This window comes from Equus quagga, chromosome 18 (assembly GCF_021613505.1).
Source record: "Equus quagga isolate Etosha38 chromosome 18, UCLA_HA_Equagga_1.0, whole genome shotgun sequence".
NCBI lineage: Eukaryota > Metazoa > Chordata > Mammalia > Perissodactyla > Equidae > Equus > Equus quagga.
The window spans coordinates 12,124,298-12,148,421 of NC_060284.1; the positions used below are offsets into that span (position 1 = coordinate 12,124,298).

General features: G+C 40.3%; 1 protein-coding gene across 1 annotated transcript in view; it reads right to left on the minus strand.

Annotated features, from left to right (window-relative positions):
- The window catches only part of ERICH3 (glutamate rich 3), a 102,774-nt gene extending 83,688 nt beyond the window's left edge, over positions 1-19,086 (minus strand). Inside the window, exon 1 of the mRNA XM_046645869.1 lies at positions 18,712-19,086. Coding sequence (XP_046501825.1) covers positions 18,712-18,734 — 23 coding nt within the window. The 5' untranslated portion in view covers positions 18,735-19,086. The remainder of the gene's footprint in view (positions 1-18,711) is intronic.
- Between the last annotated feature and the right edge of the window lie 5,038 nt (positions 19,087-24,124).

Sequence of the window (24,124 nt, forward strand, 5' to 3'; positions counted from 1 at the left end):
AGAACAGGAGGTACACTAAGGAGCATTTCAAACTATTTACACTTTTTTCCATAAGGATAACAGTGTAAAGGTAACTTGCTTTAGGTGAATCTAACATGTGAAAAGACAGATTAGCCCACAGGATGTAATTGTAATCATGTCAAACTCCATTTATTCAGCACTTAATATATTTCGCTAAGTTGAAATAAATATTATACGAAACTCTAAGAAGAAAATTTTGCCAATTACACTATGACATGCCATTGATTATAAGCAGCAAACGATTTTAGTAATGTTAAAATGTGTTAAAAAATCATCTCGGTATTGATGAAATAGGTTACCATGCATGCTTACTGCTGCACGTGCTGACTACTGCACTAGGGAAGAGGGAAAAAAGGCACACACAAGAACATGGCAGAGGCATTAAGAGCCTCAAAATGAGATTAGAGACAAGGATTTTATGTTTAAAACAATTAGAAAGCATACAAAAGCATATTTAAAAGCATCAGGGCTGGCTCTGTGGTCGAGGGGTTGTTTGTGCACTCTGCTTCCGCAGCCCGAGGTTCACTGGTCCAGATCCTGGGCGCACACCTACACACCACTTATCAAGCCATGCTGTGGCAGCATCCCACATAGAAGAACTAGAATGACCTGCAACTAGGCTATACAAATATGTGCTGTGGCTTTGGGGAGAAAAAGAAAATAAAGAGGAAGGATTGGTAACAGATAATAGTTCAGGGCCAATCTTCCTCACCCAAAAGCATACCTTAAAAAAAAAACCCTCAAATTCAAGTTGTTAAAAAAAAAAAAGCACCAACAATGGTGTGTTGGTCTGGCTCATACTGGCTCTGATGAGATAATTGCTAAAATTTTCAGGATTTTTGCAAGCTAACATTGTTAGCTTGAAATTGGCCATCGTGGGAGTGTTTATATCATAGAAACTGACAAACACCACAGATCAGGGCTCTTTTTTCTTTCTGAAAAGCCAGTTTAACAGCACACCACTAACTAAATTTAGAAAGTGATTAGCAAGGTATATCACAAGGGGTTAATAAAATGATTCATTTTATGAGCCAACGTACAGAAGTATTTTTTTACCTACCTTTAATCCAGAAACTCATCTTTTGTATGCAATATTTGACCAAAGGGGCTCATATACCTGTTCAACTATTTCCTATCCCTAACAAAAAGAACATTAGGACTCTAGCAAATGCATTGACATTTTTCAGCAGCATTTCAATCAAAAAATTTTATGCAAGACATCTCTTTACATTGCCACAAATGGAAAAGTTCAACTCACCTACCAATCTGGAAAAACTGGTTACACCATTTTATGCTCAACAGAATCAAGGGAGACAGGTGAATGAGCACCGTTTTATTACTAAAGTTGAGAAGCCTAATGGAGAGGTGCTTTGCATTTCAGAGGTCACTAAATCTGCAATTTGTAGGAGTTTGATAGCGTTCAAGGAGGGCCAATATCAAACCTCCACTGCAAAGGCAAGCTTCTAGCAATGACAGCCAGATAAAACATCTCCGCAACTCACATATCAAGTCCTTGTACTGGGAAGTCAAGTTAAACAAATCACAGGATATTGTACCTTGATTAATATTATGTGATAATTCACAAGCAACAGAGCTCCTTCTCCTGACCCAAATGCTTCTCTTATTGTCCATCAGAAAAGATTTGCAAGAATCCACTGAATTCCAGTTTTATGAAGAAACTCATCACACTCAAGCCACCCAAGTCTAAGACTTTGAATCTCAACAAGAGTCTTAGCAAAAAAGTTAATAAAATCTAAATTGAAACAACTTCCCCCTAAAAAATGTCTGAAAGCAGCACCAATAACCAGAAAAATAAAGGAAAATTAAACTATTTAGCTTGTATCACTAAAAATCGCATCTGTTATTTGCATGAGAAAATGTAGGAAATACATGACCAGACACCTTAACTCTAAAGAGGTGCAACAATTTTCCTTCAATTACTTAAGGCAAATAAATCTATATCAAACAGTTCCTGCCCAAAATAAATTTGCTGAGATAAAAATAAAGGATGGGATTTGGGGGTGGAAGGCTTGAGGTCAAATTCTAATTCTACCCCTTTTGAGATTCACGCCCCTGGAGAATTCAATCTTCTTCCGTTTATAATTATCACCATGAAGTAAAATGCTGTGACTGCTTCCTGAAGAGGATGATCGAAGTTTGCTAGTCTGGAAATGTATTTACCTAGACCTGCTACATCATTGGGTTATAGAAATTCCTATGTGGAAATGACCACATAAGGTCTAGCCAATTCCCTCACTTTATACTCCGGAAGCTGAGGTTCTTAAAGTAGGCATGGTTCATTGTAAACTCAGATCAAATGCCTTAAAAAGAAGATGCCAGAATGTCACAGAAATTCCCACAGAATTGTACCTATCCCTTCTCTAGGGTCCTTGTCTCGCTACCTTCCAGCAGAATTTCTTTCATCCATCACTCTTTTTAGATTCATCTAAGATTCCTCCCCATAGCCCTCTCACAAGTTGTACTATGGCACCATGCCCACAGTAAACACTCAGCCAATATTTGTTGAATGAATGAATACATCAGTTCATGGAAACAAAGCATACTGGTCCAATTCCTTGACACATAATCTTTTAAAAAAATCCATGTATAAGGATCATAACCTTTCTTCTGCTTGAGGATAACTGAAAATAGGCTATAACAAAATAGGTTCAAAAGCATGTTGCACATATTCTGGCTTTTTTTAAAATGCAGAACGCTCAGTGGGAATGATCATGCTGACAATGTTAGTTTTGTTGCTTTGTTTTTGTCAAATAAGTGCCTTTGCAGTGTGCTACAACACTGCATTAGAAGAAAAAGTTCCCTGGGAGACAGAAAAAAAAAACCTTTTGAGGAAACTTGAAGAAAGACCAATACAGAAGAGCAATTGACATAAAGGTCAATTATTTTCTGACTCTTTAGAAGAGAACTCTTTGCCAACTAAAAGTGGACCATGAGGCTCTGCTGCCTGCCACTTCATAGAGGGTGACTGAACTGATATCATATAAATGATTTTATATTACATTCTTCATTCTTTTTATTTGCATCCAAACCTGACAGATCATCAGCAATTATGCTAAATATTGATTTACAATTTCTCTCAGCTTATTCTGACGATACGGCCAGATGAAAACCATATTATTTTATTTATAGCCCTAATATGATGGTTTGAAGTGACTAGTAAAAACAAAACTAGTCTCCAACTGTGCTGACTGCTGGCGAGATAGTTTTGCAATGTTCACAGATGAGGCAATAGGAAAACAGTACCTGGGGAGTCAGCAGGCCTGGGACCCACTAAGCTGGGCCAGTTCTCTATAAGACGCAGTTTGAGCCTTCAAGCTCTTCTCTAGAGACATAAGAATTTCACATCGTTGAACAGACAAAAAAAAAAATTGTGGCCACTTTAAAAATATGCATTATTAGAAAAACAGTATCCAAACGAGAGGCGATAATGAGCCTGTTTGGAGGAAGAGTGATAGGAGGGAAAGTTCCAGAAACCAACAATTTTCACCACTAGTATTTACTGATCACTTACTTTTTTCACAGTGCACAACGTCAACACTCTATATAACATGCACTGTATATTTTAATTCTAAAACAAGCTGCAAAGTACTATTATTCTCCCCCTTCAGAGACGAGTAAACAAGTGTAGAGTGGTTAGATAACTGGCTCACAACTAGTTAAAGGCAGGTCCAGGGTTCAAATCAGGGACTGTTCTGTTTTAACCACTAAACTGGACTGTGCTGTATGAGGTACAGTCAATAGTCCCATAGAGCTCAGCCTGGAAAAGGAAAGACACGTAGGTGGTCAGGTAAGTGAATGGTTGACCTGGGAAAGATGCTAAGAAGGCAGAATCATCACAAACGATGAGCAAAAGTACAGAGAGGATATTTTGGCTCAATTAAAGGAAAATTGTTTAAAAATCAAAGGAGTGACCTGTAAGACCTCCCCAACGCTCCTGGGACTGGATGGTTTTCTGACAGCAGTGGAGACATGTGTTTTTTTTTTAGCAAGATTAGTTTTGAGCTAACATCCACTGCCAAGTCTCCTCCTTATTTTTGCTGAAAAAGATTGGCCCTGAGCTAACATCCATGCCTACATCCCTCTATTTCATATGGGATGCCTGCCACAGCAGGGCTTGATAATCGGTATGTAGGTCCACGCAGGGGATCTGAACCAGCAAACCCGGGCCACCGAAGTGGAACACCACAAGGCCGGCCCCGTGCAGTGGAGATTTAAGGAGGGAAATGGCATGACTGGCTTATTCTAACTCTCCTTTTAACACCGAAATCCTCCTGCTGTGTCTTGAGGAGGCAGAGTGTGGTAGTTGAGAGTTTGATCTCTCAAGTCTGATTTCCTGAGTTTGAATCTTAACTAGATTATTTAGTAGATTAGCAACCAGAGGCAAAGGGACTTAATGTCCCTGTGCCTTATATCTTCCTCTGAAAACAGAAATAGTAATGGTGCTTCTTCAGAGAGTCATTTAGAGTATTAAACAAGTCAATGTGTATAAAATACTTGGCAATTTACCTAGCACATAGTAAAGGCTCAATGAATGTAGGAAGTTATCATTGAGTACACACCTCCTCTCCCAACAATTTAAGCCCAAACTGAAGTAATACTATACTGATAAAACCAAATACTCCTTAAAGACTTCCACCATGAGTAATTTCTTCCCATATTTAACCTCCCCTACTGGCAAGAAAAACCTTCCTTAAGGAGGTTATGCTTAAAATCTATTTCTCCCTATTTGTTCTTCAACAAGTGGTTAATCATGACCCGCTTAGGGACAGGCTCATGTAAGTGTGAGCACCATCTTTCTGAAGATAGAAAGCAGGTTCCTTAACTATCGTTTCTCTATATTGTAAACCCTATGAGAACATTAGCTTTGTCCTGTTCACTAGGGCCTAGTATTCCAGTTACACAAAACAACTCCTGGAACATAATTTTTGAATGTACAAATAAATAAATATGGTTCCTTTTGTAGATCCTAAAATTCTTTTCTAGTTGTCAATATCCATTTTGAGTTAACATTCAGAAAACTGCAGTCTTTTGGACCTGAAAAACCTCCATGTTATTCTACTTAGATATTCTGATATCCAGAGCTGGCTTATGTAAAATTAATAAGTAGGTAAAGATTGCTTTGCCAACACACCCAACCTTCCTTTCCTGTATCCTTTCTCACTCCTAAATGACAATCTTTCTGCACAGAGTACCATCTGGCAATGTCAGATTCTTCCTCCTCCTCCCCCTGCCTCCTTGTCCTATTTTTCCATATTCAGCTACTCTCAGGAAAGCAGTTGTCAGAATTGCTCAGTACACATGCTGAAATGCAGTTTAGGGGCAAGACGTTTAGTAGGGGCCAACATCTGTGAAAGGAAGAACGTGAAAGCAGGACTGGGCAGAGGGACAATTCAAACTGCACACAGATCAAGCACAGCCTTGACCAGCCCAGCAGGGAACTCTGGAGCAAGTATTCTCCTCAGGTTGTCCAGCACCAGTCTGAAAGGGCCGAGCCTTTATATCCTTCCAGGCTGTCACCAATGAGGCTGTTCAGGAAGGAAGGTTTCCCTTGAACAAGGCCATGCTCTGGAGCTAAAGCAGACCCTGAAGGTGCTGACAGCTGGAGGATCTAGAGACACATCTCCACACAAGGGGATCTGGGTGGTGCCTCTCTGTGTCAATCACAGCACAGCATTCTTCTTGCGGGGATATTTATATTTTGACAGGATCAAATTCTTAATTCTAGGGCACAAGCTCTGATTATGAATTAGGAATCAGAAACTCAAGTTAAATGGTGACTTTGGGGAGCAGAGAATGCTTTCCGAAATCCAATTTGGAGGTAATAATCTTCTCTGTTTCATAAAGATCTTACCTGCTTTAACCACACTAATCCAAGTTAGAACACAAAATGTCACCAAGTAGTATAAGTATTGCCACTCCTTGATGTCACAACCGATTTCATTTGGGAAGTCCCTTTTTTTTCCCTTCTCATAATCCAATCTGAAAATTTCTGTGGTAACTCTCATTCAAATTACTTCTGAACAAAATTCAAATTTACTAAAAGAATTTTGAACTTTGATTCCATGTGCTTCTGGATGCTCATATTTCCCCAAACTGGTTTTATCTTCACATTTAATATTCAGCCCTTCTGCTGGGTCAGTGATAACCGTGTAGACAGCTCTCGGCATGGGGCTGAGCTATCGATGAACAATTGATAAATTCTTAATGGGTCAGACCTACCAGCAGTTGTGCACTTAACAAAAAATGGTGCTATGCTTTCTAAATGTATTATTGAGGCTATCATATGAGGAAAAAAATTAAAATTATACTAAAGAATTTATGTCAAATGTCTGTCATTTATGTCCTCCAAAGTTTAAGTTAGTTTCAGAATGCTAGTTCTTCTTAAAAAATCAGGCTTTTCTAATCATTTTCAAGACCATGTTACCAGTGGTTTACCCACTTACCTCCACCCTCTGGAATCAGAAAAATCTAGTTTAAGGCCTTTATTGCCACTTTTACTCTATGAGTTTCAACAAGTTGTTTAATCACTATTATCCTCAGTTTCCTCATCTGTAAAAGGGGGGAAGTAAAAGTGCCTCTCCCACAGAGCTTCCGATAAGGATCAAACAAGATCACGCAATCAAGCATTTAATACAGTGTGGGGCACCATTAGCTGCTCTACTGTTTAGTAATGTTTTATCTTAAATGAGCCACATATACATTTACTTGTGCTCTGAGAGGGGTAAACACATCATGCTTTGAGATCACAGAGGAGGTATATCAAAGAGACTTGAGAGTAGAGGGACCATTCAAAACATCAGGAACGAAGTAAAGTCTGAGCCAGTAGAAGGAAATCTAATAAGTGCCAAGCCATGTGAGGGGGAGGTGAGGGAACTTGCATCAGGATTTTTCTAGAAAGAGGGACTATCATATGCAAAGGCCCAGGGACTAGAGAGCACCATGGTCCCTCTCTTTACTCTGTCCTTCTGCCAGGCTCTCCTCCTGCCACAGGTGGAGCTCTTATTTCCATCCCTGTTGCATGCACACACGTATGCGTACACACACACACACACACATACACACTTTCAGAGCCCCCATGGGAAACATGGAGGAACCCACTGTGTTTCAAAGGCCAGAGGATAAATCTAAGAAGAGAGTGCTCAGCACGTCTGCTGCCAGACAGGAAGGAGATTAATACAATTATTATATGCAAATACAGAGTACTCACCAGATAACAGGCCCTCTGCTGTTGTAAGGTTACAGAGCAGTATAAGCACAGTCCCTGCCCTCAATGCACTTACAATCCAACAAATGAATAATGGCAGGACAGTCTGATGGGCTACAATCATAACAGCTGACATTTACTGTGCCCGGCACACACGATCTCATTTAAACTTCAAAACATCCTATATTTATCAGGTTTTCACCCCATTTCACAAATAAGTGAACTATGCCCACAAAGGACGAGTATTCCAGAAGAACTGAAATCTGAACTGCATCCTAAATGACAAGTCAAGTGTTGAGGGAGGGAGTAAAACGTGGATGGGTGATGATGGGGCAGAGGTTCTGTCCAGACTCCTGCTAAGAAGTGGGAACGTCATATACAAAATGTCCCAGAGAGGGACATCACAAATTCCTGATGCTCAAGTTGAAACTTGTTAATTATTTACCACAGAATTAGTACAGCAAAAGGGAACTGCGTTCTAATAGTGTTATTAAATTGTCAATTAAGTCAGTCACCCATTATATGTCAAACGGGCTTAGTGGGCTGTGTTGGCTTAGAACTCTGATCACTCTTTATTTATACCTGATCTTGGGATGCAGTCTCTTAGAGATACAAAGAGCCCACTTAAAATTTAAAATAAACAAAAACAAAACATGGTCACCAAAGAGGTCAACACCAACAAAATTACTGTGTGTGTTGAGTGGGGAAGGGTAACATAATCAATCTCTTCAAAAATCTTCTCATTCTCCTAAAATGTAATTTTTACATACCAGAGTGAAATTTAAAATAGTAAAGACATCTGGTCAAAGCTTAAAGAGGTTGACTAAATTTTAAATGATCAATCACTAAGAAAAACAACCATAATATTTTCACCAGTCTTTCTACCATTTCTTAATGTCAAAGTAATGATGCAGCTTCCTGAGTTTATCCTGAATTCTCAAATTAGAGAAGAAGAATAAGCCTGAGAATATGCTGGAGAAGTACAAATGCTCTGGGTCATAGTTTTCAGTCTTATTAGATTTCTCGGTTATCCAGATCATCATTTCTTTAAAGGGGCAACCATACTTTTTGGATTATTAATAGATGGGTCAGTGTTAATTTACTTTTTAAAAATTCATGAATTTAAGAACAGGTTACCATTTAAAATAAATTAGTTTGATTAAACAACAACGTGATTTATGGACTGGGAACACATTCCCTGTCTTCCCTCGCAACTAGTTTGGGATATCTCTGCTTATTTTAAGTTGTATATTTTATGTATTTTTGGTTGATGTACTTTAAGAATTAAATCCTAAGACTTAAGATATGTTAACTAACCTTACTATAGTAACCATTTCATAACATATATGCATATAAAATCATCACATTGTACACTTTAGTGTTATTGGTCAATTACATCCCAATAAACCTGGAAAAATAAAACGAGGGAAAAAAATTTAAAAAGACAAGCAACATATGCTCTGCACAAAGGTCAAAATAAGTACACAACAGCTGCCATTCATTGAGTCTTTAATATGTACCAATGTTCCTGCAGAGAAGGTACTTATTAGCCCCATTTTTTGAAAGAGGAAAGTGCGGCACAGAGAAATTAAGTTTCCCAAGTTCACATAAGACATGACTGAGATTCACACCTACATCTTGCTAACACCAAAAACATTCCTCTTTCCACTACAGCATGCTTATTTCAGAATTTTTTTATGGAACATTGATATTCCTTTGGGGATTTCATTCCTCTTCATTTAGAAGAACACAACAAAACAAGAAAGACAATTTTCAGACAGTTCCAATCCTTCAGACACTTCAAACCCATGTTTGTGCCTCCTTTGAAATGCTCTAAGCTCTGTTCACATTCCCCACTACAGTTCCTAAATTTCCTTGGGCCCTGTCTCCCAGCTTCCTTGCTCCCCATCAGAGGACTTTTGAGATCTGGTTCCTGATCCACACTCTTGAATTTGGCCCTGAAACTTCAGACTTTCCTTTTTTTTCTTCTCTGAGCCAATCTCCTCACCAAGGACTGGAATCTCAATAACACCTTTCACAGACTGCAGCCTTGCTTCAGCCTCACCCGCTCCCTAAGCCCACTTCCCGTTCTGGAAGATTCCAGCCTGGGTCAAAGCTCTAACCTCAAGTTTGACTGAGAGGAAAGAAGAAATTACAGGAAAGAAGAATTTAACAGTGATAACCTTTTACAAATCCCTATGAATTGTGATGAAATAGTCATTTGCTGGCAGTTCAAGAAAGAGATTCCAAACCATTGATTTCAAGGAGAAGAAATATTCAAACTCACTCTTATAAAGGTCCAGGATATGAACAGAAATAAATCTGAAATTAATTTCTGACTTTGAATTGAAGGCAAAGATCTTTCAGTTAAAGAAGAAAAACCCTAGTATGTACACTTAGTGTTGTATCCAAGGTTCCAAAATATGAGCAAGGGACATTTAAGTTTAAATATCACTTAAAGATATTTAAGTTCCACATAAAGACAAAACCAAATTTGAAGTATTGACTTCTTAGGCCAGGCCAACTTTCTCTTGGTTTTATAGCACCCTTACCTGCTCCTAAGAACATGTCAGCTAAACAAGTAATGTTGTCTCCTCTCACTTATTCAAAATCACAATGGGCCCCTATTGCTCTGTCAATAATGATTGTAATTATAATACTGTGTTTTGAGAGTGTACTTTTTACTTTAAATGTTTTCAGATACATTATTTTATGTTTCTCCCCTCCTTCAAAACTCTTTCCCAAAATTAACCCCTCTGGGATGCCTTGTCTAATTAACCCAACTCTACACCTAGCTCAGAACTGAAAAGAAAACAAAAATCAGAAAGATTACACAGAATTTGCTTAGGGTCACACAGCAGCTATGAGGCAAATCTGAACTCAGACTTTCTAAGTCCAGAGCCAGACAGCTGATGATTAAAGCAGTGTGCTGGACACAGTTGACTGGCTACCAGAAGCCATTCCCAAACTCTTCTCCCTTGCCTATCTCCCACAGAAGTTGGAAAAGTCAAATACACTCTTTCCCGCTCTCCCTTGTAGTAGGAATGCTCATTGATGTGGTTCTGACCGACAGGATATAAAGGAAAGTCTGCTGGAAAGTTCTGGAAATGTTTTTCTCCCTGAATAAAAAATATCGTCTTTTATCTGTCTTTTTCCTTTCTGTTTGGGATGCTTTTATAAAGATACAATGCCTGAATCTAGGGTAGTCATCTTGCTACCATAAGGAAAAGACCAAGAAAATTGTAGAGATAAGGACCCAAGTCCTGATATTACAAAAAAAAAAGAATCATATACCTCCAGACTACCTCTCAAATAAATAACAAATATTGTCATGGCTTAAGCCTCTATTCATTTGGTTTTCTGTCCCTTGCAGTTGAACGTATTCTAACTAGTACAATCCCCCTGCTGCCCAACGACAGAAAAACTCAGTGAAGATCAGTGACTTCTGAAAGCTTTCTTAAAAACTCACTATTCATATTTTTTCAAGAACTCAAATGAATTTCTGGGACAAAGTAAGTGCTTAATATGGTAGCTTAGTGACTAGCACATAGTAGGCACTCAGCAAATATTAATTGAATGAATGAGCAAATGTACTCTTGGGACTTATCATAAGTGATCACTAAGATAGGAGACATATGTCAGCAATTGTTAAGCTAAGTTCAGGGCATAGTCCTAGGGGCACATGGAGGAGCAAAATATGTAGAGAGGTGTGGCCTCCAGCCACAAAGAGCTTGCGGTTTATAAGGGAAATTGAAGACAACCAGAACGCTATGAGGGAAGCGCCCACATGGTGCTGGCTGGTGCAGCTTGAAAAACAGTAGTCTTAGAAACGGCTTTTCAAACAGTATAGCTTTGTCAGTATAGCTTTAAAAATAGGAATAATCCACAGGAAAATGGGGAAGAAAGAAAATGACAAAAACGCTAACTATGATTGTTTGTGGATGGTAGAATTTCAAGCAAGTTTTGTTTTCCTCTTTGTATTTTTCTGCTGAAAGTAGAAATTTTCAAAATACAGATAAGTACAAAGAGGAAACTAAAAACCACTTGCATCCTTAGTGCCCAGAGATTTGCAATCCCTGCTAAATCAATTATTCTAATTTACAAGAGATTATTTTTATTTGAATCTAAACAACAGAAACAGTATTATTGTAAATATCTTGGAGCAAGCTACGAAGAACAACTTCTTAATATGAGAGCCACATAATATTCACAAATATGAAATATTACAATCCATGGCATACAGAGAGTGCCAAATTAACTGCTACTATAAAACACTAGGATTCAATTCAATTTAAAATCCTTAGTTTTTAATGCTGTTTCATAACTACTATGTGCAATTTATATTGTCTGTTTAGCTCCCTGCTGTTTCTTCCCTTGCTTCAATATCTTGCCTGAAGAATTTTCATTAATTTATAAGTGTTTATTACTATTATAAGAAAATAATAGCAGTCACAGAAAAATGGATCACCAGCTTAAAATGTTCAATTTTCTTTCTCAACCAGTGTCAGGCACTGAGAGGTGGGGAGTAATTTGATTACTAACCGGACTTAACAAAAGAAAAGTTTAATACTTACCAGTGGAGAGCATTGACTTATTATCTTAACTGCTTCTCTTCGCTAGTCCTTGAATGATATTTTCTGTCTGCGTTGATTTTCATCTCCCTTTTGAACTTTTGGCTTCCAATCTCCACTCCTCATGACTCTCATATTGTTAAATCATTTATTTGCAATGACCCTGCATTTCTCACAAAAACCATCTTCGGTTTTTGCAGGACCAGGTAATGAAGAGCATCAGCAGTGGCAGACAAATCGTATTCGTTTGTTAGAGCTGCCATAACAAAGTACCATAGACCAGGTGGTGTAAACAACAGAAATTTATTGTCTCATAGTTCTGGAGGCTAGAAGTCCAACATCAAGGTGTCAGCAGGGTTGGGTTCTTCTGAGAGTCCTGAGTGCAGAGACTGTTCCAGGCCTCTCTCTCTGGCTTCCAGATGGCTATCTTCTCCCTGCATCATCACATGGTCTTTCTGTGTGTACGTGTCTGTGTCCTAATCTCCTCTTCTTATAAGAACACCAGTCACATCGTTTTAGGGTGCACCCACCAACCTCATTTAATCTTAATTACGTCTTTAAAGACCTTACCTCCAAATACAATCACATATGAGGTACCGGGAGTTACGATTTCAACATATGAGTTGGGAGCGGGGGACCCAAGTCAGTCCATAAAATAGGTGTAACCAGAAGGCCGACCAATTTAAGTACATAGCATGGATTCAGAAAGAAGAAACAAAGGGCTGCACAGGAACTTTCCTGGGTACATAGAAATCCAAACTGCCACACTTGGACTCTGAATTATCTGTGCTGGCAAACAGAAAAGGATTATTGCTGATCCATCAAAAAGAGGAACAGACACCTTCAGGATCCTACCTCATTTCATGTAGGAAGTTGGGATGGAAAAGCATCAATCCAGAAAGGCAAGCTCTCTGGTGAATTACTTTACTCTAGATCTATTTTCTGAAACAACAATTGGCAGCAAAGATGTTGCCAATGACAGCTGTATTCCCTAATTGGGGCTCTTGTAGGAAAAGGTGATTTAGAGGTTCTGGCTAGTGAAGAACCAAAAGGCTTCTGCTCAGCTGGAAATCAGGGTCCTGTCTTACTTTTGCGTTCACTTTTTTAGTCAGCACAAGATGCAAATGTACTATATGGTCAAAAATGTCCCTAAAAATTATTAATTTAACCCATAAAGTACAATACACATGATTTTGTCTATACCAAACTATTCAGTAATTCTTTGTATGCTGAAGTTTGAGAACCACGGAGCTAGGCCAAAGCCAAAAACTAAAGAGAAATCAAAATGCAGTGTCTACACACTCAAATAATTCTCCTTTGAGGGCACTACACAAGTCTTATTCAATGCAATCAGGACCAGTAGTTGATCACTTAAACACAACACTAAGTTAATGAGGTAACTATATATAAATACATTTACCTTAGTTTATTTTAATGGAAAGCATAAATATATGTCTGCTCACTAATTTTTTTTGTAGTGCCAAGGATTTTACTTTAATGTGACTCAACTGATTGCCCTCTTTCCTTATCCTTCTCTTTAATATAAATCATACTCAGAATATATCATTTGGGATTTCAAGTTTAGGGAAAAGTGACAAAGAGACTTGCAAACCAATATGAACGTTGAATCCCAGATTTTTTTCTTTTTTATAAATTTTACCCCCATCTAATTTGACAGTTTTTTTAAAACTGATAGACATCTCTGGAATCATTCCAAAGCATACAGTATTTTCAAGTATTTGTTTGGGGAAGTGAGTAAGCCATTGAAGGGACAGATCCAATAATCCAATCTGCGCACTGCTTCTCTTGGTCTGTGCCAAAATTAGTAACTAAAGTTTAAAAGATTATTTTAGTACTGTCTTCCAGAATCTGAAGTTTTCATTGAAAACGATATTTCTGGAAATTCAAAGTCTCAAAAATACATAAACACCCCAGGTCCAGATTATTTGAGGCTGACTTTAGAATTGAAAATTGGGTCAGAGAAGTTTTATTTTTCTCATCTCCCTGAAAAACTTTTACATATTTATTAATAATCAAAATAAGTTGGGGGAGTCTGCACTTCTCCCAGTTAAAGATGCCTCTCTTCAGCAGAGACGGGGAGAAAGGAAGTGGAACGCCATAGCAGACTGCATCTGACTGCACCTGTTCTCCAAACCAGAAGTGTATAAACTAGGACATGTCACCCTGGGGACACCCAAAGACTTTCCTAGGGGAACTCAGGCAAGGATAGTGTTAGGGGCATCAATTTCTAGACACTCAAGTTTCCTTTGTACTCTCCTAAAACTGATCTGCCTGCAAATGCACTTCCAGTCATGCTGATCCCCCTACTCTTCACTTTTATAATCATCTTTCTGTTTTTACAACAGAAAGGCACACCTCTCACCGTCTGGCATCCTATTCAGTGCACTGGACTTATAAAAACATATGAAAAACAAAGGGACAATTTAAAGTATTGTATAGATGTTGATACAACACACATGTTTGCAACAAATGTGACTGCAAAGAGTTTCCAATCCTTTGCTTTCAACACAACTAAAGGAGGATATAATTGAGTCGTCCTTTGAAAGATCAGAACCTCGAACACACTTTTTGGTGATAGATCCCTAGGTGATATTTGGCACATAACTCTGAAGGCATTCAAAGAATTGAGTGGTGTCGCATAACAAATCTGTTCCCATTTTCAACTACTTATTTGAAAAGGTTTGTTAATTGAAGGGATAAGAGAAGACATCATATCTATTGAAAAAAGAGCAGAATCTGTAACAAAATTATCAGATAGGAAGTCAAGACAAATGAGCACATTTGATTCACCTCTTTTAACCAGAAACAATTCACTCCTTAATGGTAAGTTGTTACTATTTAACAGGAGGGTGAACAGAAACTATCCAATTGAATTCAAATATTTAATGACTTCAAGTCCGAAATTCTGTGTGACAGAGATAATTTTGAAGGTGGGAATGAGTGGTGAGCAACAGACAAGAATGCTGCTACAGCGGTACACACTACTGCTGTTTGCCAACTGAGAGAGCAGAGACACCACAGTAACTCTAGCTAACATCCATCACCACACATGGTTACAAAGTGTTCATTTTCTAACTGGAAGTTTGTACCTTTTTACCACCGTCCCCCATTTTGTTCACCTCCCACCCCCTGGCCTCTGGCAACCACTAGTCTTTTCCCTGTGTTGATCAGTTGTGTTTTTATGGTTGGTTGGTTGGTTTTTGCGAGGAAGATTGGCCCTGAGCTAATATCTGTGCCCATCGTCCTCTATTTTACATGTGGGATGCCTCCACAGCATGGCTTGATGAGCAGTGTGTAGGTCAGTTCCCAGAATCCAAACCCAAGAACCCCAGGTGTCGAAGTGGAGGGCGCAAACTTAACCACTACAGCCACCGGCGGCCCCTCGATGAGTTTTGTTTGTTTAGATTCCACATATAGGTAAGATCATATTTGTGGTGATCATTTCACAACATATACAATATCAAATCACTATGTTGTACACCTGAAACTAATATAATATGTTAATAATATCTCAACTTTAAAAAGTTAAAAAACACCACATTGGATCTAAAAAAAGAGGGAGCCAGAAACAAAGTGCAATGGGCACTCCAATTATAAATGACATGGTGGGCTTATAATTTTTTGTCACTTCTGGATACACATATCTGCTACCTAAAAATTGACAGTTTCACTTACAGCAGCTTTTACTCTGCCTTCGATGAAGGAGGACTGAGTGATCAGGGAGTACTCAGGATGTGTTCATTCTCTCTGTACCACACTGCAGTATACTCTGTCACCACAGAAGCACTTGTGTAAAAAGTGTAAATTAATAAATGTAAACAAAAAAAAATGTTTTTAAACCTTGGAACAACATTTCCAAACGTACAACACCTTCTGCATTTTTATGTTGTCATAAACTATAATGCTCCCCATTTTTCCAGTTCCTCAAAGCAAATTTACAGACGAGTGTGACTATCTCTACTTAGAGCTCAGCGTATCCTTCAAACAAGAGGCCGACTTCACACGGATCCAGTGGCAGTCCTTTGAAGGAGTCAGAAGAGCCGGATCATTTTATCCTCATGCATGACTGAGGGATATAAATTCCCCATTCCTCCTCTAGGACTAGTGCACAACCCACAAACACACACACAAACAAATCACAACTCAGGGTGAGACTGAGCAAACCAGAGGGACTATCAATTGAAATTTTCCATTCTGAAACAATTTCATTAAAGATGGCGGTGCCAGAAACGGTATTGTATAGTCGACTTCCTGCAAATTACAATGCAGCTCAGATTCAAAGTCTATTATAATCTTTGGCAGAAGTTTTTAAGATCATTTTTATTTACTCCAAACTCTAGCTGAACAAAGTCAACACAGCTCTTGCAATTTTTGTGTCAAGTGTTTCATGTTGTAATTAAGCAAGCAGTGAACTCAAAGGAAGCACCAAGAGAAAGCATTAGGGCATCCCTTGTTAATGGGTGGAATTTCAGGGATTTCAAGTTTGTCTGATTGTACAACTGCACTTTATTACCACTTTATCCTTAAGATGGAATAAGTACAAACTGCTTCAGTAATGATGGAAAAGCTTTCTCAGCTTTAATGAAACCTTTTATTTGCTACTGAAACTTTTATTATTTCCAAATGGTAGCATAGGCAAGAAAAATAATCACTCCTTATACTGAGGGAAAACTGTAGCAATTTGAATAATTTGGTTCCTGAGTGAATTTTAAGGCATTTAGAGTTGTTACGTTTATTGTGTTCATTTGTTTTTGATGGCCTAAAACAAAAAATATAAACACACTATTATAAAATTATTTTCTAATTAGGTATCAAAATACTAGGTAGTTATGTACAGCTGTCACCTGCGAGATGTTGGTCTGATTTGGATACGACTTTTTATGTATTTGGGGCTCCTCGCGTCTCAGCTGTTGACCACGGGAGGCAATGTAGTGCAACGGTTAAGCCCACAGGCTCTTTGCACTCCAGCCCTGACCCCTCCTATCTGGGAGACCTTTAGAAATTTCTCAGTCCTCAGTTTCCTTATCTGTGAAAATAAGGGTGACTAGAACGTGCCTCGTGGAAGAGGTGGGGAGATTAAATGAGGTATTTCACGTAAAACATTAGACTAGAACCTGGCACATCGTAGGCACCTGATAAATGTTTTTTGGTTTTCATATATGAAATATGGTTTTCACACGTGAATACTACATCCAGCTCTAGACTGGCTGCATCACCGGGCCACACCATTCATTCAACAAACATCTGTTGAGCTTTCCTTTATGCATGACACTCTGCTAGGCAAACAGGGCGCAAAGATGAATGAGATTGGTGCCTAATCTCCAGGAGCTTTCAATTTTAGTGCAAACTTACTGCTGTTATATTAATATCTTTCTTGAAGAGTACCCGGAAGCATCCTCTTTCACGAGATCACAAATTTTCCTTTTTCCCATGAGCTAGGAACTAACAGCTTCAGAAAAATTTCACTTCAGTTTCTGAAATCTTAATCACGCGCAATTTAATAAGCAGCTACAGGTTTTTCCACATTCTAAAATAGACGATTAAATGGTCTAATCAGATTCTAACTTAGCCAAAAACTTGAAAAACACAGGAAGACAACCATGACTGACACATTCATTTTCCAAAATGTGGACATCCCGCAAACAGCAGCTGTAGAAAAATAGTGCTATTTACATCTCACATGGCCCCCGGCTAACTAAAACTGCACAGGAGTTCAGCGTTGCAGGCTTAAAACACCTAAGCTAAATTCAATCTGAGATAAAAGCAGCAGCTTGTGTAGTCAGAGTTATGTGACTTTTCCAGAAAGTTCTCAAACTGACTTCCAACATGGCCCCTTAAATGCTTTTCGTTTTTTCAAACACTTTCTCGTTTATGTCATTATGCTCACAGAACTCATTAAAAAATAAAATCTCTCTCTGACTGTAAATCCGAAGCATAACGACTAACGTGGTATTTCAGACATCACAAACTCCAAGTGATCTTAAATATGTTGTCCTCTGCTAATTTGCTGCTCTTGAAAATGTGCAATAAATTCAATTTAAAAGGAAAGCATCTTCAAATTAGTTGCAAGATCAACTAGGATATTATCATAATTAAAAAAACATCTAATAAGCATTACATTGTTTAATTCAGAAGGAAACTGGATATTCTCCCTTCCAAGGAAAGGACCAAGACCTTTTTTGTTTTTTGCAACAGCCAATAATGACCGAGTTAACTTTCTAGAATAGATTGAATAATTGCCAAAATATGTCTTCTGAGGAGTCACCCTGCCCAAAGCAACGGGAGATCCTGTGTAAACACACAGGCACAGGACTCCTTCCTTCTCTCCTTCCTTTGCTGTGTCACACCACCTTTCCTGGTCAAAATATTTTCAAAGGCCCCCAGGATCCTTTTGAGATTGGGCAGAGTAAGAATCTTGAAATAAGGGGCACTCCTCCCAAAGAAACCTCCCTCAACTTTAAATCAACTCACACCTCCTTTTATGCCAGTCGCCACAATGACGAATGCTTATTTTCGTGACCTCTACCCTTACATTTAAACACATATGTTCCACATCACAGGATCCTCTCGATCTCAGCTAACGTCCCTGCTTAATGTATGCGTTTTTCACATCCATTTTTTAATCCTTCCAGGGTGAAAATTTCAAAAGGGGCGAACGTCGGTGAGAGAAGCGAGGAAGGGGAGGGAGGAGATGCGAAGCCTGGGATTTCTGCCATCCTCGCTGCAACCTAGAATCCGTATTCTTTTTCTCCTCTCACCAGCCCCCGCCCCGCGCTCCCCTCTCGCCCCTTCCCTCCGCAGCAGGAGGGAGGAGGGGCCGCTGGCTGGAGCCACCAGCTGCTGCGGCGTGGACCGGCTCCCGTTGTCACTTACCCAGCGGGGTGAGAATGGCTCATTTTTGCAGGATCCCTTTTGGACCCCGCGGCAGGTGCGGAGGGTGGGTGGGTGGGACCCCGTGCACGCTGACGCCGCGACAGTCGCGCTCGCGGGTGGCTCCGCACTGCGGTCGCCTGGGTGCCGGACACCTGGGCTGGGCCGCCGCTGCCCTGAGCTCTCGGGCTGCTCGCGGCCTCGCGGCCGCCCGGCCCCCACCCGCTGATGGTATCCACAGCCTTCCGGTTGCTAAGAGAGGAGGGAGTCAAGCGCAGAGGTTCTGGAGAAGCCCAGGCGCTTCTGGAACAGAGCCGGGGGAAGCTGGAAGTGAAGTGAAGCTTCCAGCCCTTTTTCTGGGTCCCAGTGTGGGAAGAGACCCAGGCCGGCCCCTGTTCTGTTGCTTGGAGCATGGGATCCCCAGGCACCTGTAATCAGAAAACAAGCAAACACACACACACCTGTTCAGGCTGGTGTGCTTCCTGCTAGGCCCTGGGGAAGGAAGGGCTGGGTAGTGGCTGGAGGTAAGGGAATAAGGGCTGGGAGCAGCTGCAGTGTGATGCATTCCTTACCAGTTGTAAAACAGAGCTTAGACTGCAAGTTCAAGGGGAAGAAAGAAGTCTTTCTCAGTCTGCTTTAGGTTTTGATTTTGTTTCTGCATCTGCAAGGCGTTGCAATTGGTTCATTTCCTCCTTGCAAAATCCCCATCCTTGCTCCTAGCTGATATCCCCACTCCCAGCAGGCAAGGCTGACAGTTCTGACATTCAGAAAGTGAGGAAGATGCCGTTACTCAGTAAAGCATGCTGGAATGGTACTTGTATCTGAATCCAGTCTGTAGAACGCACAGCTTAAATGAAGAGGCCTGGATTTAGATGAGAAGGCCTTGGTGTGGATGGAACTTAAAGCACTGGATTCAGATGACCTATTCCTAGTCTTGTTCATACTTTGTCAGAGTTTTTGCTGGGTGACTTGATCACCGGCCTCAAGTTCCTCACGTGTAAGTGATGAGTTGGACACATCCGAGGTGACTGAGCTCTACATGGATCTCTATTCTAGCTCAGCCACACTTACAGGGGGGAGGTGTCACCTCATTTATGGCATTCTGCTTTCCCACACATCATAAAGGCCCATTGAGCATGTCAGAGTCCAGTCTTCTGTGCTTGACGTTCAAGGCCCTTCATCATCTGTCCCCAGCATCGTTCATCAGTCACACCTGTGACCACTTTCTCCACTTCTGCTACCCGAAATTCTATCCCTCTAATGGGAACATACTTCCACCCTTGAATACCTGACAAGTTTCTATTCATCCTTCAATATTTAGCTGAATACTACCTTCCTTGAGGTGCCCAGGTGTGTTGATGATTCCCACCTCTGGGGCCCCACTCTGCCTGGACATACTTCAATTTTACACTCATCCACCTGTACGACACTTGCTGTTCTCTGGCTTCTTTTTCTACTTGAACGTGAGCTCTTCTATTTCACATTGTACACTTATTTTATTTTTCTCTATTCTCAGAAGCAAACGGCAGTTCAACCAATGTTTGAGTACAAATGAAGGAAAAAAAAAATCTCTTTCAAGGTGGTAGCATTTTGTCCAGTTCTTATTAAATCTTCTCCCCAGCCTGTCATTGAGTGCTTACTAACTGTTCATTATCTCATTTAATCTTCGTCTCTCCTTTATGAGGCAACTTTTTTCCTTCATTTCAGAGCTATCCAAACAAAGACTCAGAGAAGTAATTATTTTGCCTGAAGTCTATAATAACTCCTAAGTGGGAAAACCAGGATTCAAATCCAAGTCTGTCTGATTCCAAAGCCTGTGTTTTTAACAATTACAACATTCCTTTTCCCATAACTCTTGTGAATTGCTGCAAATGTCATGTTTTATATACTATCAGATTTTCTGACCTGAAAGAACAGAGCCATCCTGGGGGTGGGGGCGGGGAATAGGGTTTTAGCTCAATAGCTTAGATCTTGAGACTGAGGTTAAGGCTGCTTTGAGGACCAGATGGCTAGAGCGAGAAAGAGGCAGAGGTTATCAAAGAAGGAAGATGTGATGTGTGAAAGTGGCATCTTATGCTTAAACAACGAAGCCCTGTAGATACCTAATCATAGTGCAGCTATAAATGGGAGCTGAGCCAGTTCCTCCTGCTCTGTGTCTGCCGCCACTGACTGTGGTCCCCATTTGAGGGTGTCCTTAATGCTCATTGTAACTGGATTTCACCTGGATAAAAATTGGGAGGGAGGGAGGAGGGACAAGAGAGAGACATGATAATTTGCCCAAGTGCTGCCAACCCCTAAGAATGGTGTAAATAATATAATCTTATATAGGTGCTAGTTGTTACGTATTAATTCATTTGTGCAAATAGAAAGTGGTATTCTCTCGCTCGTGGAATGAGAAAGGAAATTAAAATACACTATTTAGATACTCTGGATTCTGTAGAAAAGAATCGCTGGCACTCAGCAGACAGCGAGGTACCCTCAGCAGCATGTATTAATTCATAAATGGGGTTTGAGTTCTCCACCCCTGTGAGCTGCACAATTTCACATCCCTGATGAAAACTGCAAGGAAGCTACTAATTTTCACTTCAGAAAATGCTCACTGTGAAAATGTATCGGGAATTTAGCCAGAAGGAATTTTTATGTTAATTTTTAGTATGGAGACAGAGAAAGGAGAAAAAGAAAAAAACTAAATTAACTATTTCAGAGACCAAATAGTGACTGGAGAGATTTTCATTTTCTCACAGGAAAACAAGTCCCCAGATGTCCCCAGTTGTACCAAAAATTTGTAAAAAGATTTCTATTTTGTAGAAAGACCTGTGGAGTTGGGGTTTGGGGACAGGAGACTGACAGAAGTAGGAGGGGAGAAAAGACAAGGACCCCTCCTATGATGCTGATGGGATCTCTGCTTTGGTTGAACAGGAGCCAGACTTAGTAATCACAGATCTAAACAGTCAGTGACCACCTCCTAGGTCAGGGGTGGACAATCTACGGTCTGTGAGCCAAATCCAGCCCACTGCCTGTTTTCATATAGTCCACAAATGACGAATGGTTGCTACATTTGTAAATGGTTGGAAAAAAATCAAAAGAAGAATAACATTATATGATACATGAAGATTACATGAAATTCATGTCAATATCCACAAATAAAGTTTCATTGGAACACAGCCACACCCATTTGTTTATGAATTATCTGTGCCTGCTTTCATGCTACAATGGCAGAGTGGAGTAGTTGCAGTAGTGACCTTATGGCCCACAAAATCTAAAATATTTACTCTCTGGGCCTTTACAGAAAAAGTTTATTGACCCCAGGCCTAGATTGTCACCACAATCGGAGAGGCAATTTCCCCACGTCCTTTGAGAACAGATACCACATCTTTCACCCTTTTATCCCCAACACCCACCACAGCGCCTCTCACAGAGTGAATGCTCAGTAAATAAACAGATGAAGGTATGAACGAATAGATGGGAGAGATAAGTTGTCCCAGGTGTTTATCGTTCTCCCACAGATGAAGGTCAAGTCATCAAGACTTTCTCCCCAGATCTAACAGATATGCATGATGATATGAAGTGAGCCCAGGGCTACCTTCTTTTATCAACAACATACCAAACCCCAGGGGGAGGTGAGTAATGTGAGAATTTCATCAGGACACACTCCATCTTGCAGGTGGTTACGTTTACAGGAGAGCTTCCTAATACCTCACACCCCGCAGTGGTAGCTCTTGTAGCTCAAACCTGTAGCATTGAGAAGCTGGAGAATGGACAGCAAATGTACAAGGATTTAACTGCACAACACTGCAGGAGGGCATGCACTACCCTGGAATGGTTTTCCAGCCTTCCCTAACAAGCTTAATTCCAGGAGCTATTTACTGAAGCATGGCATTAGGTACAGGAAGGGCTCAGAGGGCATGTACAACAGACAGATTGACAAACTCAAAGGAATATCCCTGATTTAGAGTTCTGAGTACCTGGATAGGTAAGGTGTTTCCAGATCTTTCTATCCCTATTCATGAGTTGGATTGAATCTGAAGACCAATCAGTTGGAATGGGGAAGTCAATGAACTTATTTGGTAAAGGGCTAAGTGCTGTGATGGAAGTGTGTATGAGGTGCACTATCTAGGTCTCTTCTGAGTAATGTGCCTGCCCTGTCCCCATCCCCAACCATTTCTAGCCGTGCACACCCTCTTTGTGATGCTGCAAATCACTCTCACTGAGCACATTATTATTTCCTCTACCCTGACGCTCTGATCCTTCCTCATCATCCTCTCCGAGGGATTCTACAGCAGGAGAGGGAAGAGAGTGGAGATTGGAGATTGGGAAGATGATGGAGAAGAAAAGCGGAAAAAGAAACAGAGGCTGTTGGGGAGGCATAGCCAAGAAATCTGCAGCATAATAAAGTACATTTGTGGTGGTTTTTTAATAATTATATCACTGATAAATACATTCTCCACCTTACCCCAAAAACGTTTGTCTAGAGCAGTCAGGGAAGGACTCACAGAGGAGGCAGTGCTTAAGATGAGCCGCAAAAGATGTGCAGGAGTTGGCCAAGTAGATGGGGCTGAAGAGAAAGAGGTATGTCTTCTACAAACCAAGACCTCCCCATCTAAGTTCCTCAAGCCAACAGCAGACTCAGCCAGTGTCTCTAGACCCTGTCCTGGTTTCTGAAGCCCAAACCTTAATGGAGGTTGTGATTTGGAACAGAAAGAAGGAAGAGCAGAAAAAGGAGAAGAGGTAGGAAGGTGATGCCTTCATCAAGGAAACAGGATTTGAACAGGGCTCAGGTGTGTCAAGACACTGCTGCGGGGTCACCTCCTCTTCTAATGTGTACTGTCTGTGGGGCTCACGCCGCATATTCATATACTGTGTTGTTTGCACGCATGTACTCCTCCCGCAATGCCAGGCTAAGGTCCTGCTCTCTCCTTCAGTGCCAATCAAATCACCATGAATTGAGGAAGTACTTAATAAGTATTTATTGAATAAATGATATAAGAAGTGTAATCCATATTTCCCTGGATACTCCAGTTGGAGGAAAGGGTGTAAATAAGGTGACATAATAAGAGTCGTAAATAATTATTTCTCTGGCTCTGGCCCCACCTGCATATGAGTGAATCTGTTAGATGTTAAGGAGCTCACCATATCTATGATTTTCCACCATTAGCCAAAAATATACTCTAAACTACAGGCACTGAATTTGGGGGATTTGGGGAGAGGAACTGAACAGAGCCATCACAATGGCCTGATGCAATGGGAGACTAGGTTTGCTTACTTGACCAAATGTTTCCTAAGCACTGCAGATGACTGACACTACTGTTTGCCATGAGAACTAGAGAGCATACTTGGAGTACACAAAACTCCACTTAGGCACCATGTAGCCCAGTATCAGAGAATATCCATTGACTTTCCATTTATCAATCACTAC